The sequence below is a fragment of the Coregonus clupeaformis genome, chromosome 12 (genome assembly GCF_020615455.1).
Source record: "Coregonus clupeaformis isolate EN_2021a chromosome 12, ASM2061545v1, whole genome shotgun sequence".
NCBI classification, from domain to species: domain Eukaryota; kingdom Metazoa; phylum Chordata; class Actinopteri; order Salmoniformes; family Salmonidae; genus Coregonus; species Coregonus clupeaformis.
This window is the reverse complement of record NC_059203.1, coordinates 9,982,925-9,998,899: the sequence shown is the minus strand read 5'-3', so window position 1 is coordinate 9,998,899 and position 15,975 is coordinate 9,982,925. Positions and strand designations below refer to the sequence as shown.

The 15,975-nt window shown below is 45.2% G+C and overlaps 1 protein-coding gene across 4 annotated transcripts in view; it reads right to left on the bottom strand.

Moving 5' to 3' along the window:
* LOC121577746 (rap1 GTPase-activating protein 1) overlaps window positions 1-15,975 on the bottom strand; it is a 202,286-nt gene that overhangs the window by 12,933 nt on the left and 173,378 nt on the right. For all 4 annotated transcript variants that reach the window (XM_041891599.2, XM_041891600.2, XM_041891597.1 and 1 more), the window contains 5 exons: window positions 13,991-14,069; window positions 13,815-13,868; window positions 13,341-13,424; window positions 12,947-13,047; window positions 9,266-9,395 (listed from right to left, as the gene is read on the bottom strand). In XM_041891599.2, coding sequence (XP_041747533.1) covers window positions 9,266-9,395; window positions 12,947-13,047; window positions 13,341-13,424; window positions 13,815-13,868; window positions 13,991-14,069 — 448 coding nt within the window. The remainder of the gene's footprint in view (window positions 1-9,265; window positions 9,396-12,946; window positions 13,048-13,340; window positions 13,425-13,814; window positions 13,869-13,990; window positions 14,070-15,975) is intronic.

The following is a 15,975-nucleotide window of genomic DNA, read 5'->3' as shown; positions in this document are numbered from 1 at the left end:
GTCTTGGCCATTGTGAAGTTTGGAGTGTGACTGTTTGAGGTTGTGGACAGGTGTCTTTTATACTGATAACAAGTTCAAACAGGTGCCATTAATACAGGTAACGAGTGGAGGACAGAGGAGCCTCTTAAAGAAGAAGTTACAGGTCTGTGAGAGCCAGAAATCTTGCTTGTTTGTAGGTGACCAAATACTTATTTTCCACCATAATTTGCAAATAAATTCATTAAAAATCCTACAATGGGATTTTCTGGATTTTTTTTTCTCAATTTGTCTGTCATAGTTGACGTGTACCTATGATGAAAATTACAGGCCTCTCTCATCTTTTTAAGTGGGAGAACTTGCACAATTGGTGGCTGACTAAATACTTTTTTGCCCCACTGTAGATGAATTAAACAGGTAAAAACTCTACTAAATGCATAGTACAGAAACAATTTGTGCTTACTAATTAATTGTAAGTATGAAACATCTCTCTAAAAGCAGTTTTCAAGTAACAGTTGCGGTCAAGTGATGCATATTGAAAGGCATAGGGCAGCCTATAGCCCACTCAGTGAATGGAGACGGGGGCCAGCCCAGTGAGCACCGTCTGGCGTCCATGGACTTTGAAAAGACCTTGATTTCAATGTCCACAGATGTCGTTTTTTGGTCCGATCCGGACTGGCCTTGATTGCAATGTCCACAGACGTCCCTTCAAATCTGAATCGGACCAAATCTGAACAAATCATAGCTGTCTAGGTTTCAGAAGTTTGGACAGTCAGTACAGCGCAGTACAGTACAGAACAGTTCAGTGCAATACAATACAGCAAAGTAGAGTATAGTTCAGTACAGTAGAGTACAGTAAAGAAGAGTAGAGTATATACAGTGCATTCAGAAAGTATTCAGACCCCTTTACTTCTTCCAGTTTGTTAGGTTACAGCCTTGTTCTAAAATTGATTAAATAGTTATTTTTTTCTCATCAATACACACAATACCCCATAATGACCAAATAAAAAAATAAAAAACAGAAATATAACATTTACATAAATATTCAGACCCTTTACTCAGTTCTTTGTTAAAGCACCTTTGGCAGCAATTACAGCCTCGAGTCTTCTTGGGTATGACGCTACCAGCTTAGCACACCTGCATTTGGGGAGTTTCTCCCATTCTTCTCTGCAGATCCTCTCAAGCTCTGTCAGGTTGGATGGGGAGCGTTGCTGCAAAGCTATTTTCAGGTCTCTCCAGAGATGTTCATTTGGGTTCAAGTCCGGGCTCTGGCTGGGCCACTCAAGGACATTCAGAGACTTTTCCCAAAGCCACTCCTGCGTTGTCTTTGCTGTGTGCTTAGGGTCGTTGTCCTGTTGGAAGGTGAATCTTCACCCCAGTCTGAGGTCCTGAGCGCTCTGGAGCAGGTTTTCATCAAGGATCTCTCTGTACTTTGCTCCGTTCATCTTTGCCTCGATCCTGACTAGTCTCCCAGTCCCTGCCACTGAAAAACACCCCCAAAGTATGATGCTGCCACCACCATGCTTCACTGTAGGGATGGTGCCAGGTTTCCTCCAGACGTGACGCTTGGTATTCAGGCCAAAGAGTTCAATCTTGGTTTCATCAGACCAGAGAATCTTGTTTCTCATGGTTTGAGAGTCTTTAGTCTTTGGGTTTTGGCAAACTCCAAGCGGGCTGTCATGTGCCTTTTACTGAGGAGTGGCTTCTGTCTGGCCACTCTACCATAAAGGCCTGATTGGTGGAGTGCTGCAGAGATGGTTGTCCTTAAGGAAGGTCTCCCATCTCCAAAGAGGAACTCTAGAGCTCTGTCAGAGTGACCATCGGGTTCTTGGTCACCTCCCTGACCAAAGCCCTTCTCCCCCTGATTCCTCAGTTTGGCCAGGCGGCCAGCTCTATGAAGAGTCTTGGTGGTTCCAAACTTCTTCCATTTAAGAATGATGGAGGCCACTGTGTTCTTGGGGACCTTCAATGCTACAGAACTTTTTGGGTACACTTTCCAGATCTGTGCCTCGACTCAATCCTGTCTCAGAGCTTTACTGACAATTCCTTCGACCTCATGGCTTGGTTTTTGCTCTGACATGCACTATCAACTGTGGGACCTTATATAGGCAGGTGTGTGCCTTTCCAAATCATGTTCAATCAATAAAAAATAAAAAAGTATTTTCAACATCCGTAAAATACATATTTTCAAAGTCTGTAAATGACGTCTTTTCAACTTCTGGAAAATACGTATTTTCAACATTCGGAAAATATGTATTTTCAACTTTAATTCAGAACCAAAAATTTACCTAATTTCAACGTCTGGAAAATAAAATCACATTTTATTTGTCACATGCGCCGAATACAACAGGTGTAGACCTTACCATGAAATGCTTACTTACAAGCCCTTAACCAACAATGCAGTTCAAGAAATAGAGTTAAGAAAATATTTACTAAATAAAATAAAGTAAAAAATAAAATAAAAAGTAACACAATAAAATAACGACGCTATATACATTTACATTTTAGTCATTTAACAGACACTCTTATCCAGAGCGACTTACAGTTAGTGAGAGTATACATTTTCATACTGGCCCCCCGTGGGAATCGAACCCACAACCCTGGCGTTGCAAGCACCATGCTCTACCAACTGAGCTACACGGGGCCTACAGGGGGTACCGGTACCGAGTCCATGTGCAGGGGTACGGGTTAGTCGAGGTAATTTGTACATGTAGGTAGGGGTAAAGTGATTATGCATAGATAATAAACAGCGAGTAGTCCGGGTAGCCATTTGATTAATTGTTCAGCAGTCTTATGACTTGGCGGTAGAAGCTGTTAAGGAGCCTTTTGGAACTAGACATGGCGCTCCGGTACCGCTTGCCGTGCGGTAGCAGAGAGAACAGTCTATGACTTGGGTCTCTTTTCAACCTCATTTTGGTCACTGGGAGATCATATTTCCCTGCACTGTGATTATAGGCCTCTACAGCTTAGCACCTGCTCTCTAACATGTGTTGACTCACTGATCAGTCACCAGTTTGACATGTTATTCTGCACACCATTGTGAACATGGGGGAGTTATTCATGACACCTGTTGATTAATGACATTCACTGCAGAGCAAAGCACTGCCATAAAATATCACAGAGCATTTTGATTGTATGCATAAAACATTAAGGCACATATTTATTTTTAGGGCTTTAGCTGCTGAATTGCTTTATAGTCCTGTGTTTTGGCACTGTGTTTTACACATGAGAACAATCAACCATCTGTTTCGAGCTCTAAAGAAATAAGGAAGACGTTGTTATTATCATAGAGGCTATATATCTATTAAATAATCTCACACACACACACACACAAGGGCCAGTAGGGGCCAGATGGCACCAGAACAGCCACTATGCATGAGGGCAGATGGACAGCGAGGGAGTGAGAGCTGTCATGTATAACCATGGTGAAACACAGACACTCAATAATGATCTCAACACAGGCTCAACGCCAAGTCAACCTCCGCTTTGGACTGCTAGTTGTTTTCCTTCCTCTTCCTCTCAACACATTGTGTCTGTTCATCTCTTTGGTGTCAAACTGCCCCCCTTTGCCTACAAGGCTATCTTCTGTGTGTCCACATGGCTCAGCTCTGCTGCTCATTCGTCTGCTGAGAATAAGGACTCTCCATGGGATGATTCTCCCAGGGGGGCAGGTGAGGTAGCTAAAGTCACTCAAAACAGCAGGAGAAAGCATTAAGCCACCAGACTGTCATCAAATGAGAAACTACATGTTGCTCATGCCTAGCTACTCCACATCCATCTTCATGGAAGTTACAACTTGTCATGAAAAATAGCCCCTTCAGGTCAGAGCAGACAGGGTCACTGAGGACACCAACAGGAGAAAAGAATAACAGTGAAAAGCATAATAGTGTTGTCCATGTTGGCTAGTCCCTCGGGCAAAAAAATATTGATGTTTCTCAATAGAAATTAAGTAGATAGTGTGACGACCCTCCCACTCTGTCTGCCGTATTCTCTCTTTGCTCTTGTTTCCTTATTAGGATGCCGGTGGGCGGAGTTGGGAGGGTCGTCAGCTACATGGGAAACACCTGGGCCGGGTGTGTCCCAGCATAAATGGACCTCTTCCACATTCATGAAGGGGGACTCTCTCCAGGCAGATACTTTGACTTTGGTTGTGGTATTTTTGTGGCTTTTTTGGTTGTTTGCTTTGGCACTTCTCAACACTTTTCCATATTACATTTATGCAAGCAAACACTCACTTACACTACTGATTACTGATTACACACACCATTGTTATTTCAGTTAGTTTACTTTAGTTAATAAATATATACTTTAAGTATTCCTTGTCTCCACGTGTCTCCCTTTTGTTACGAACTTGAGCCGGTTCGTGACAAGTGGGGGCTCGTCTGGGATCTTGAACTGGTTGTGTTTGGGAGAACGTGGAGTTAATGTCCAATTCTGTAGGTTTTTTGTAGTAAATTTTGTTAGTTTGTTTGAGTTTGATAGGCCCAGTATTGGTTTCCTTTGGGTTGTGTACTGCGTTGGAGAGAGTACATTGGTTAGTTTCCAGTCCCTGCCCAGCCTGGAAACTCTTGCTCTACTCGCTGTTGGGGCATCGGTCTGAGGAGGTGAGTACAATCGGCTGTGTACCTCAGTGGGAGATTGGGTAGGGTAGTGACATTTTCTACCCGGAGTTATAGCTTTTTCCCCTGATAGGCTTAGTGACGTGTTCTGTTTTGGGATACGTTGGGCATGGTTAAATGTTTGTTATTTTTGTGTGGTGTCTGTGGACTGAGCAGTTGTCTCGGGGGCACATCCGTGGCTTGGTGGAATCTACCAGCGTGCTGGGGGTTTAATTCCTTGCCAGCGGGCTACAGTGCGTAATTACCCACCGCGAATCCACACGAAGACTAGGGTTGAGTTATTGTAGGTTATGGGGAAGCTCCATATCCCAGCTCTCTTCTGTGGTGCTCGGTGTGATTGTCATTTCTCTTGTGTCTGGTGTGCTCAGCAGAGGGGTTGAGCAAGATTATTATGATATATATATATATTTTTTTTTTTTCCTGATTATGGCGTCTAATGTAGACGAGTTCATTCGCTTTCCATCAGAAGAACTGTTGGAATTATGTACTAAAGAACAGCTGTTGAAGGTTGCTGAACACTACAAGGTTGAAATTAGTGATAAACGCCTAAAAAATTCTATTAGGTTAATATTGAAGGCCAATTTGATGGAGAGTGGTATTCTGGATGTTACCACTGGGGCAGCCTCTGCTGAGGACACATTGTCTCCCCGATATGTTACAATGACTGCTCCATCGGTTAGTCATAGTAGTCTTCTTTTTGAACAGCTGAAAGAACTGCTTCTGTTACAGCTAGAGCATGAACAAAATGGACAAAGAGCTAAAATGGAGCATGATCGTGTAAAATATGAAAGGGAATTGGAATTTAAACAGGATATGGAGCGTGCTAAAATCAAGCTGCAACAAGAGCGACTAGAGTTGGTTAGGGAAGGAAAGCTCTCAGGGGAGAGTTTGCTCTGGGAAGGTGACCCAGAGTTACCTAGGGGTCGTTCCTCTTTTGGTCGTAATCCAGACACATTTGATATTGTTGGGAATTTACGGTTGTTGCCCCAGTTTAATGAAAAGGACCCGGAGACATTCTTTTCGTTGTTTGAGCGTGTTGCTGACGCTAGGAGTTGGCCTGATTCTGATCGCACTTTGATGTTGCAGTGTGTGCTGACTGGTAAAGCGCAAGAAGCATATTCAGCTCTTAGTGTAGCAGACAGTGTTAGTTATGAGAAGGTTAAAACGGCTGTGTTACAGAGTTATGAATTGGTCCCTGAGGCTTACCGCCAACGATTTAGAACTTTAAAAAGGGATGATCAGCAGACTCATGTTGAGTTTGCGCGAATATTATCTTCACAGTTCAATCGCTGGTGTTCTGCCTCTGCAGTTATGACTTTCCAAGGGCTGTGTGATTTGATTATGTTAGAACAATTTAAGGACACAATCCCTGATCGTATAGCTGACGTACATTAACGAACGAAAAATAAAGACTGTCGCTGAAGCTGCGGTTTTGGCAGATGAATATGTGTTGACTCACAAAAATGTTTTTGCAGAACCCCGTATTCGGAGTGAGTGGGGGCGTTCGCAGAGATTTGGGCCTCGCTCGCCGAGATACTTCGGTTCCCGGGCAGAGTTTCATTCAACTAGGGTTGAGCCTGATACCCGTGGTAAAACTGACGTTGGTCAAGAGTGTCACTACTGTCAAGAATTAGGTCATTGGAAAAATGAATGTCCGATTCTTAGGTCTAGGGGTAAATTCAGTACAGGTGCTTATGGTAAATCGAGGCCTGCAGCGTTAGCAGCGCCTGTTCCACATCAGTTCACTCCTGACGCATTGTCTCATGCCCAGAGCCAGGTGAAGGGTTATATTGATCCCGACTATTTACCTTTCGTTACGGAGGGTTTTGTGTCTATGGTAGGAAGTAAGAACCTAGTGCCAGTAAAGATCCTAAGAGACACAGGTGTCTCTGAATCATTTGTGTTGGAATCTGTGTTACCCTTCTCTGCGGAGACTGATTCGGGGAATAGTGTTCTAATTAGGGGAATAGGTTTGAACACTATGTCAGTTCCATTGCATAAACTGATGTTGGATTGTGGACTGGTGAAAGGTGAGGTTGTTGTGGGGGTGCGTCCTTCATTGCCTATTGAGGGTATTGACGTGATCCTTGGAAATAACTTGGCTGGGGAGCGTGTGTGGCCTATCGCGTTTCCATCTTTAGTGGTTTCCACTAAGCCGTCAATTGTAGGGATTCCTGATGAGAGTGCGCAGAATTTCCCAGAGGTGTTTTCTGCGTGTGCAGTGACGCGTTCTATGATCCATGATGACCTGGTCACGGAGCTGGCTAACGAGAATACTACAAAGAAGTCTGTTACTGTTTTCCCTGTTATCCCGTTATCTATATCCCGCTCCGATTTAATCGAGGCGCAACGGACTGACCCTACATTAGAAGAGTTGCGGGACCAAATTGTGCCTGTGGAACAGTTGGGAGATGTCGCACAGGGCTATTTTCTCCAAGAAGAGGTCCTGATGAGAAAGTGGATGTCTCATGGTAGTTGTTTTCTGGGGAGGCGATTAGTCAGGTGGTGGTACCAGTTAAGCTTCGTGAGTTGGTGCTAACAACTTCTCACAATGACGTTGCTGGGCATATGGGTGTGAGAAAAACCTACAATCGTATATTACGACATTTCTTTTGGCCAAGATTAAAGAGGGATGTTTCTGATTTCATCAAAACTTGTCACACCTGTCAATTAACTGGTAAACCTAATCAAGCTATTAAGCCGGTACCACTGTTCCCTATTCCTGTACTCAGTAAACCTTTTGAGTATTTGATTATTGATTGTGTTGGTCCTCTGCCTCGTTCTAGGAAGGGTAGTAATTATTTGTTGACTGTGATGTGTCAGACCACTAGGTTTCCTGCTGCCTATCCTCTCCGGTCTATCACGACTAAGGCTGTGTTAAAAGCTTTGACTCAGTTTCTCTCACTGTTTGGAATTCCTAAGGTCATTCAAAGTGATCAAGGATCTAATTTCACCTCTAATCTCTTTGGTCAGGTTCTCCAACAACTCCATATTAAACACAACTTGTCTAGCGCCTATCATGCCCAAAGTCAAGGAGCACTGGAACGTTTCCATCAAACACTTAAGTCGTTGTTGAGAGCTTATTGTACTGAGATGGAAAAGGATTGGGAGGAGGGGTTGCTTTGGTTATTGTTAGCAGCTAGGGAGGTTTCACAGGAGAGCACGGGTTTTAGCCCAAATGACCTAGTGTTTGGACATCGGGTGCGTGGGCTTTTATCTGTTCTCCAGGATGACTGGAAGTCTCCCGAGCCTCCTCAGTCCCTGTTATCATATGTGGGTGATTTTCGGCGACGCTTGTATGCCGCTGGTGAAATGGCTAAAGAGAAGCTATCATCTTCACAGGACAGGATGAAGAGCATATATGATCGCCGAGCTGAGCCTCGTCACTTTAGTCCAGGTGATCAGGTTCTGGCTCTGCTGCCAATTGTTGGTTCTCCTTTTCAAGCCAAGTTTCAAGGTCCATATACAGTGGGGCGCCAGTACACTGAGCAAAATTATCTAGTTGCCACTCCAGAACGGAGGAAAGCAAACCAACTGTGCCATGTAAATTTGTTAAAACCCTATTATGCACGTTCCTCTGAGACTGAACAGGGGGAGTCTACAGAGGACGGTAAGGCTGTTCTTTTGGCTGATACTGTTTATTCCCTGAGTTCTGGTCATGCTAGGTCTGTGCAGGAGCAGGAAGATGTTTCTGGTCCTGACGATTGCATACTGCAGGGTAGATTGAATGTGAGTTTGCTCAGGCGACTGTTACATACCTTGGAAAGGTGGTTGGGCAGGATGAAGTGCGTCCTGTTCGGGCTAAAGTGGTAGCTATTGATGCTTTTCCACTACCAACTACTAAAAAGGAACTGATGCGTTTCTTGGGAATGATTGGGTATTATCGTGGTTTTTGTAGGAACTTCTCTACTGTGGTCGCTCCCTTGACAGTATTGATGTGACCGACCATTGTTTGATTTTGTCATGTTCTATCTTTCCTGTTTGTCCCTTCCTAGTCTTGGGTTCTTCTTTCCTCTTAAAGGTTGCTTCCTGTGTAAAGGTTGCTGAGGTCTGGAGAGGAGGATGATGGGTGGGGCAAGTGGAGGTGTGAACATGTACAATTTGTCGGTTTGGGACGCAGGGGCTGGTACGTTGGTCCGGGGTCCTTGTTGGTCCCCGGTCTTATGGGGGGGGGGGTGTGACGACCCTCCCACTCTGTCTGCCGTATTCTCTCTTTGCTCTTGTTTCCTTATTAGGATGCCGGTGGGCGGAGTTGGGAGGGTCGTCAGCTACATGGGAAACACCTGGGCCGGGTGTGTCCCAGCATAAATGGACCTCTTCCACATTCATGAAGGGGGACTCTCTCCAGGCAGATACTTTGACTTTGGTTGTGGTATTTTTGTGGCTTTTTTGGTTGTTTGCTTTGGCACTTCTCAACACTTTTCCATATTACATTTATGCAAGCAAACACTCACTTACACTACTGATTACTGATTACACACCCCATTGTTATTTCAGTTAGTTTACTTTAGTTAATAAATATATACTTTAAGTATTCCTTGTCTCCACGTGTCTCCCTTTTGTTACGAACTTGAGCCGGTTCGTGACAATAGAATATACAGCCAATCTACAGCTACTGATAAACATTATGACAGACAGGATAGGGCCTGTGAGTTGACTGAGACAGTTACCTGCTGGGAGTCTCCCTCTGTGTATGGCAGCTTGGTGGACACGTGGAACATGATCTCCTTGTTGTGAAAGTTAGTGTAGACCGACTCTGTTCCTGTCTGGCCATGGGTGATGTCCAGTCCTCCTCTGAACCTGCAGAGACAGAGTGTGAACGAGACCGTTACAGCGGCAGCACAGGTCGTCTCAGTCTCAGTGCAACCAGACAGCCCATCCACACCACCCTGTCTCATCAATCATGCAGTGAATGTGAAAGGCAGTTATTCCCTTCCACTCAATCGTAATGTCAGTACCACTAAGAATATTATATTGCTCTAAATTGAGAGAATAAGAGAAGAACTACGGTAATAAACATATATTTTATTATCTCCAGGGCTGAACGACTGCAGTGTCATCATCCAGGGAGTCACGTCAAAGTCAATTGTAATCGATAAGAGACATGACCTGTCACGATCGTCAAAAGGAGCGGACCAAGGCGCAGCGTGATATGAGTACATCCTTTATTATAATTCACCACACGAACAAAAACAACAAAACGATACGTGAAGTCCTCGGTAACATACACAAACCTACACGGAACAAGATCCCACAAAAGACAATTGCACAATAGGCTGCCTAAGTATGGTTCCCAATCAGAGACAACAAGCAACAGCTGATTCACGTTGCCTCTGATTGAGAACCACCCCGGCCAACATAGAAACACATAAACTAGATCGTGAACATAGAACACAACACATAGACACTACACACCCTGGCTCAACATAAAAGAGTCCCTAGAGCCAGGGCGTGACAGTACCCCCCCCCCAAAGGCGCGGACTGCGACCGCGCCAACATAAACCCAACAGGGGAGGGGCCGGGTGGGCATTCCTCCTCGGAGGCGGATCAGGCTCCAGGCGTGACCACCACCCTCTAACAACCCCCCTGTAGCGCCCCTGGTCTGGTCCCACTGGCTGGAGCTGGACTGGACATCGGTGGAGCGGATTGCTTAGGCTCCGGTGTGGAGCAGCTGACCGGTACCTGACCAGGCACGGGCTGTGCCGGACTGACGACGCGCACCACAGGCTTGGTGCGGGGGGCAGGAATGGGCCGGACCGGGCTGACGACGCGCACCACTAGCTTGGTGCGGGGAGCAGGAACGGGCCGGACCGGGCTAACGATGCGCACCACAGGCTTGGTGCGGGGAGCAGGAACGGGCCGGACCGGGCTGACGACGCGCACCACTGGCTTGGTGCGGGGAGCAGGAACGGGCCGGACCGGGCTGACGACGCGCACCACAGGCTTGGTGCGGGGAGCAGGAACAGGCCGGACCGGGCTGGCGACGCGCACCACTGGCTTGGTGCGAGGGGCAGGAACAGGCCAGGCCGGGCCGAGCTGGCGACGCGCACCATTGGCTTGGTGCGAGGGGCAGGAACAGGCCGGGCCGGGTTGGCGACGCGCACCATTGGCTTGGTGCGAGGGGCAGGAACAGGCCGGGCCGGGCTGGCGACGCGCACCATTGGCTTGGTGCGAGGGGCAGGAACAGGCCGGGCCGGGCTGGCGACGCGCACCATTGGTTTGGTGCGAGGGGCAGGAACAGGCCGGGCCGGGCTGGCGACGTGCATCACAGGCTTTTTTTTATTTTTTTTATTTCACCTTTATTTAACCAGGTAAACCAGTTGAGAACAAGTTCTCATTTACAACTGCGACCTGGCCAAGATAAAGCAAAGCAGTGCGATAAAAACAACAACACAGAGTTACATATGGGGTAAAACAAAACAAAGTCAAAAATACAACAGAAATACATATAATATACAGTGTGCAAATTTAGCAAGTTATGGAGGTAAGGCAATAAAATAGGCTATAGTGCAAAATAATTACAATTTAGTATTAACACTGGAATGATGTGCAAGAGATGATGTGCAAATAGAGATACTGGGGTACAAATGAGCAAAATAAATAACAATATAGGGATGAGGTAGTTGGGCGGGCTAATTTCAGATGGGCTGTGTACAGGTGCAGTGATCGGTAAGGTGCTCTGACAACTGATGCTTAAAGTTAGTGAGGGAGATAAGTGTCTCCAGCTTCAGAGATTTTTGCAATTTGTTCCAGTCATTGGCAGCAGAGAACTGGAAGGAATTGCGGCCAAAGGAGGTGTTGGCTTTGGGGATGACCAGTGAGATATACCCGCTGGAGCGCAGACTACGGGTGGGTGTTGCTATGGTGACCAATGAGCTAAGATAAGGCGGGGATTTGCCTAGCAGTGATTTATAGATGGCCTGGAGCCAGTGGGTTTGGCGACGAATATGTAGTGAGGACCAGCCAACAAGAGCGTACAGGTCACAGTGGTGGGTATTATATGGGGCTTTGGAGACAAAACGGATGGCACTGTGATAGACAACATCCAATTTGCTGAGTAGAGTGTTGGAGGCTATTTTGTAAATGACATCGCCGAAGTCAAGGATCGGTAGGATAGTCAGTTTTACGAGGGCATGTTTGGCAGCATGAGTGAAGGAGGCTTTGTTGCGAAATAGGAAACCGATTCTAGATTTAACTTTGGATTGGAGATTCTTAATGTGAGTCTGGAAGGAGAGTTTACAGTCTAACCAGACACCTAGATATTTGTAGTTGTCCACATACTCTAGGTCAGACCCGTCTAGAGTAGTGATTCTAGTCGGGTGGGCGGGTGCAAGCAGCGTTCGGTTGAAGAGCATGCATTTAGTTTTACTAGTGTTTAAGAGCAGTTGGAGGCTACTGAAGGAGTGTTGTATGGAATTGAAGCTCGTTTGGAGGTTTGTTAACACAGTGTCCAATGAAGGGCCAGATGTATACAAAATGGTGTCGCTTGGTGCGAGGGACAGGAACAGGCCGGACCGCACTGGGAACACACACCACTGGCCTTATACGGGGATCAGGAACGGATCAGGAACGGGCCGGACCGGACTGGTAACACACTTCAGTACCTCTCGCCGTGCCTCTACACTTTCCTTCCCTCTAATGACCAATGGCCCCTGTAACCTGGTGGCCTTCTCTCCATGTCCACAAACTCGCCCTTTATCTGCCTCCAGCAGCCCCATCGTCCATGCCATGTGCCCCCCCAAATTTTTTTATTGGGGGTGCCTCTCGCCTGTCCGACGACGACCCGGTTGGCGCCGCTTCTCCTCTCCTGCCTGGGTCTCCCCTTTCATCGCCCTCCGGTAACGGACGGCCTCCTCCTCTGTAATCTGCCCCCAACCGAGGAGGACATCCACTAACGTTACCTCCTGCGTGTGCACCTGGACACGCTGCTTGGTCCAGTATTGGTGGGATCTTCTGTCACGATCGTCAAAAGGAGCGGACCAAGGCGCAGCGTGATATGAGTACATACTTTATTATAATTCACCACACGAACAAAAACAACAAAACGATACGTGAAGTCCTCGGTAACATACACAAACCTACACGGAACAAGATCCCACAAAAGACAATTGCACAATAGGCTGCCTAAGTATGGTTCCCAATCAGAGACAACAAGCAACAGCTGATTCACGTTGCCTCTGATTGAGAACCACCCCGGCCAACATAGAAATACATAAACTAGATCGTGAACATAGAACACAACACATAGACACTACACACCCTGGCTCAACATAAAAGAGTCCCTAGAGCCAGGCCGTGACATGACCAGTCCATCATCTGCCATGTCAATACCATTCTAAGGCCATTCTTACCCTTTAAAGTCATGGAGCTCAATCTTGTCCCCCAGAAACTCCAAGAACTCTACAAAAGCAGGACTCTCGTCGCTGTTCCCAAATAGCTCCTCCTCAGTGGTCTGCAGGGAGAAATACAAGGCCGTGAAGAGGAAGTAAGACATCTGAACTCAACAGGAAAACGATCAGGCCTCCTCTGAGTTCCACAGGAGGAAACACAGCAAATCCTCTTAGTTTGGGGAGGGAGAAGCTCAAACTCCTTTACTCTATTAAGAGTGAATTAGCTGGCATGCAATGATGAGCAGGAAGTAGCACAGTCATAATAATACACCAAATACAGGACGCCACCAACTGTTATAAATACATTATATATGACTTTATATGATTTTACTACCACAGGCTATATACCACTCACCTGGCCAAACTTCTGATAAATGACTCCAAACTTGAAGTTGTTGCTGATGACATGCTCATCAAAGTTGACAATGAGCCTTGAGGCCTGGAAAATGATAGTACATTCAGCAGAGTCAAGGGGATGGTGACTACCCTCTTAGAAAAAAGGGTTCCCTCCATGGAAAGGGTTCCACATGGAACCAAAAAGGGTTCTACCTGGAACCAAAAGGGTTGTAACTAGTACCAAAAAGGGTTCTACAAAGGGGTTATCCTATGGGGATAGCCGAAGAACCCTTTTAGGTTCTAGATAGCACCTTTTTTTCTAATAGTGTAGCATCAATGTAAAGCAGTGAGGGGGGAACATAAATAGTTGAGAAATAAAACATTAATACAGCAATAAATGCTCCTTGCTGGACCATATTATTACTGTATAATAAACGAGTAATAAAATAGTTAGCTACTCCATTGTAAATGTCAAGATGAATACAGAGCCTACCTTTGGGTAGAGGACCGGGTAAAATCTGTCCACGTTTACCTCTTCAAACACCAGCTGCAAAATAAAAAAGTACTTAACACTTTTCCTCCTGCCATTGCAACTTTATACAATAACTTTTGTTTCAACTCCACATGTAGGAAGTCCCTTTCCATGTCCTCTGGGCTCTGTCATCCTACCTTGGCCATCTGGACCACGTTGGGGAACTCAGTCAGGCAGGAGATAGGAATCACATCATGGTGGGTTTTTAATTTGGTCCTAAAAGACAAAATGTTGGAACAGTCACATATATATTCACCATTCTGTCTCTAGAGAGGGGATTATCTATGTTTTCCATGTCAAGACCCTTCAACACTTTGGTGCCATTTCAAATGTTTTTCCTTCCCATTTTGTTGCCATCCCTGCTGATGCAAATGTCATGCAGAACTATTGTAGAGAATCTTCCCTTTGATGCTGTGGAGAGACAATGGTGATTTACATAGCAAGCCTTGCCACAGCCAACTATGAGCAACACAAACTGTTCACACCTGCACTGTAAAAAAACATTCAGGTGGTTAGTAAATTATACTTGCCATAAAAACATTTACTTGAATATAATTAGTACTTTACTCTACTTCACTTGTTCAACCAACCTGAAATAAAAATAAATGAATTCAACATAAGATAAATGAATAATATAAACAACTATTTGTGTGTAAAAACAACTATAAGGATAATATATCATAATATTTCCTTATATCTTAAGAATTTTAAGTTCTTCCAACAACTTGCCATGTGGCTCTGTTTAAGTAAGATCATGCGAGCCACTTTTGAAAGAGGCAAATATATCAAGCTACACTGCTTGCAGCTTTACCTCCAGTTTGTGCTAGTGGAATGAGAACTGTGCCCAACAATCCTGCTATAGTGGACAAAAATGTCAAGTGATGAAATACATAAAGCCATGTTTAACACTAAGACACAATCAATGAAAGTAACTCATCAGAAAGATTAAGTAGATCTAATGTACAATAACAGTTCTGGATTTGATAAAATTAAGTTGGATCTTAGCAATTTTTTTATGCTGGACATAATATATTAGTGTTTGTGAAACACTAAAAGTTAAGTATATTATACGTAAAAATACAACATGTTGGAAAGACTCAAAAAGCTGAGGTAAATAGTTGCCTCAATTTTTTTTTAAATGGAACTAGCACAATATGTTTTTATAGTGTGCTGTCTTTGCAGTGACAGCACAGCAGGCACACGAACCTACTGTAGATTCCTATGTACTCTCAGCCAGCAATTCACCACCTGCAAGCACACTTACTATCTAACACCCCAATTTTAAGACTCAGCCATACACCACCTGCAAACTGAGCACACTAACTAACACAACTACTCTCAGCCATACACCACCTGCAAACTCAGGCCACATTGGAACAGAGAGCCCTGTCTCAATATTATCTGTCTTTATGGGTCATTTCTCAGTATGGCCCTTGAGCCAGCTCAGTGAATGTTGGTATTTGACGTAACTGAGGTGGTGACTGTACCAGATGCATGGAAACTGCCCACCTGATCATCAGACAGCATGTGGGTTACCCGCTCGCCAGCTCTTTCTTCCATCAAGCGGGAGGGGGAAAAACAGTCACTACAGCTGGTGTCCTCTCTCTAATGTCGTAAAATTCATTCACAGCTTTTATTGAGCGTTTAGTGCTGCCCTTCTCCTTGTTACTTTATCATTAGATAAAGAGTGCGCCGACAGACATGGCAGCTCTGCTTCTAGCTCCTAAGCAACTTTGCAGTATTTTGTTTTTTTGTGTGTTATTTCTTACATTATTAGTCCAGATTGTTTTTTGTGTTATTACATACAGCCGGAAATAACTTTTGGATATCAGAGTGGCGGTAACTCACCAGCATTACGACCAGGAATACGACTTTCCCAAATTGGATCCTTTGTTCGTACCCCCCAGGGCAATTGAACTTATCCCAGAGGTTGCTCCAAATGCCGACCGTATTACCTCCCAAGAGAATTCTCTTTGGATATAGTCACAGCCGTGTATATTCCCCCTCAAACCAATACCACGACGGCCCTCAAGGAACTACACTGGAATTGATGCAAACTGGAAACCACATATCCTGAGGCCGCATTTATTGTAGCTGGGGATTTTAAGAAAGCAAATTTGAA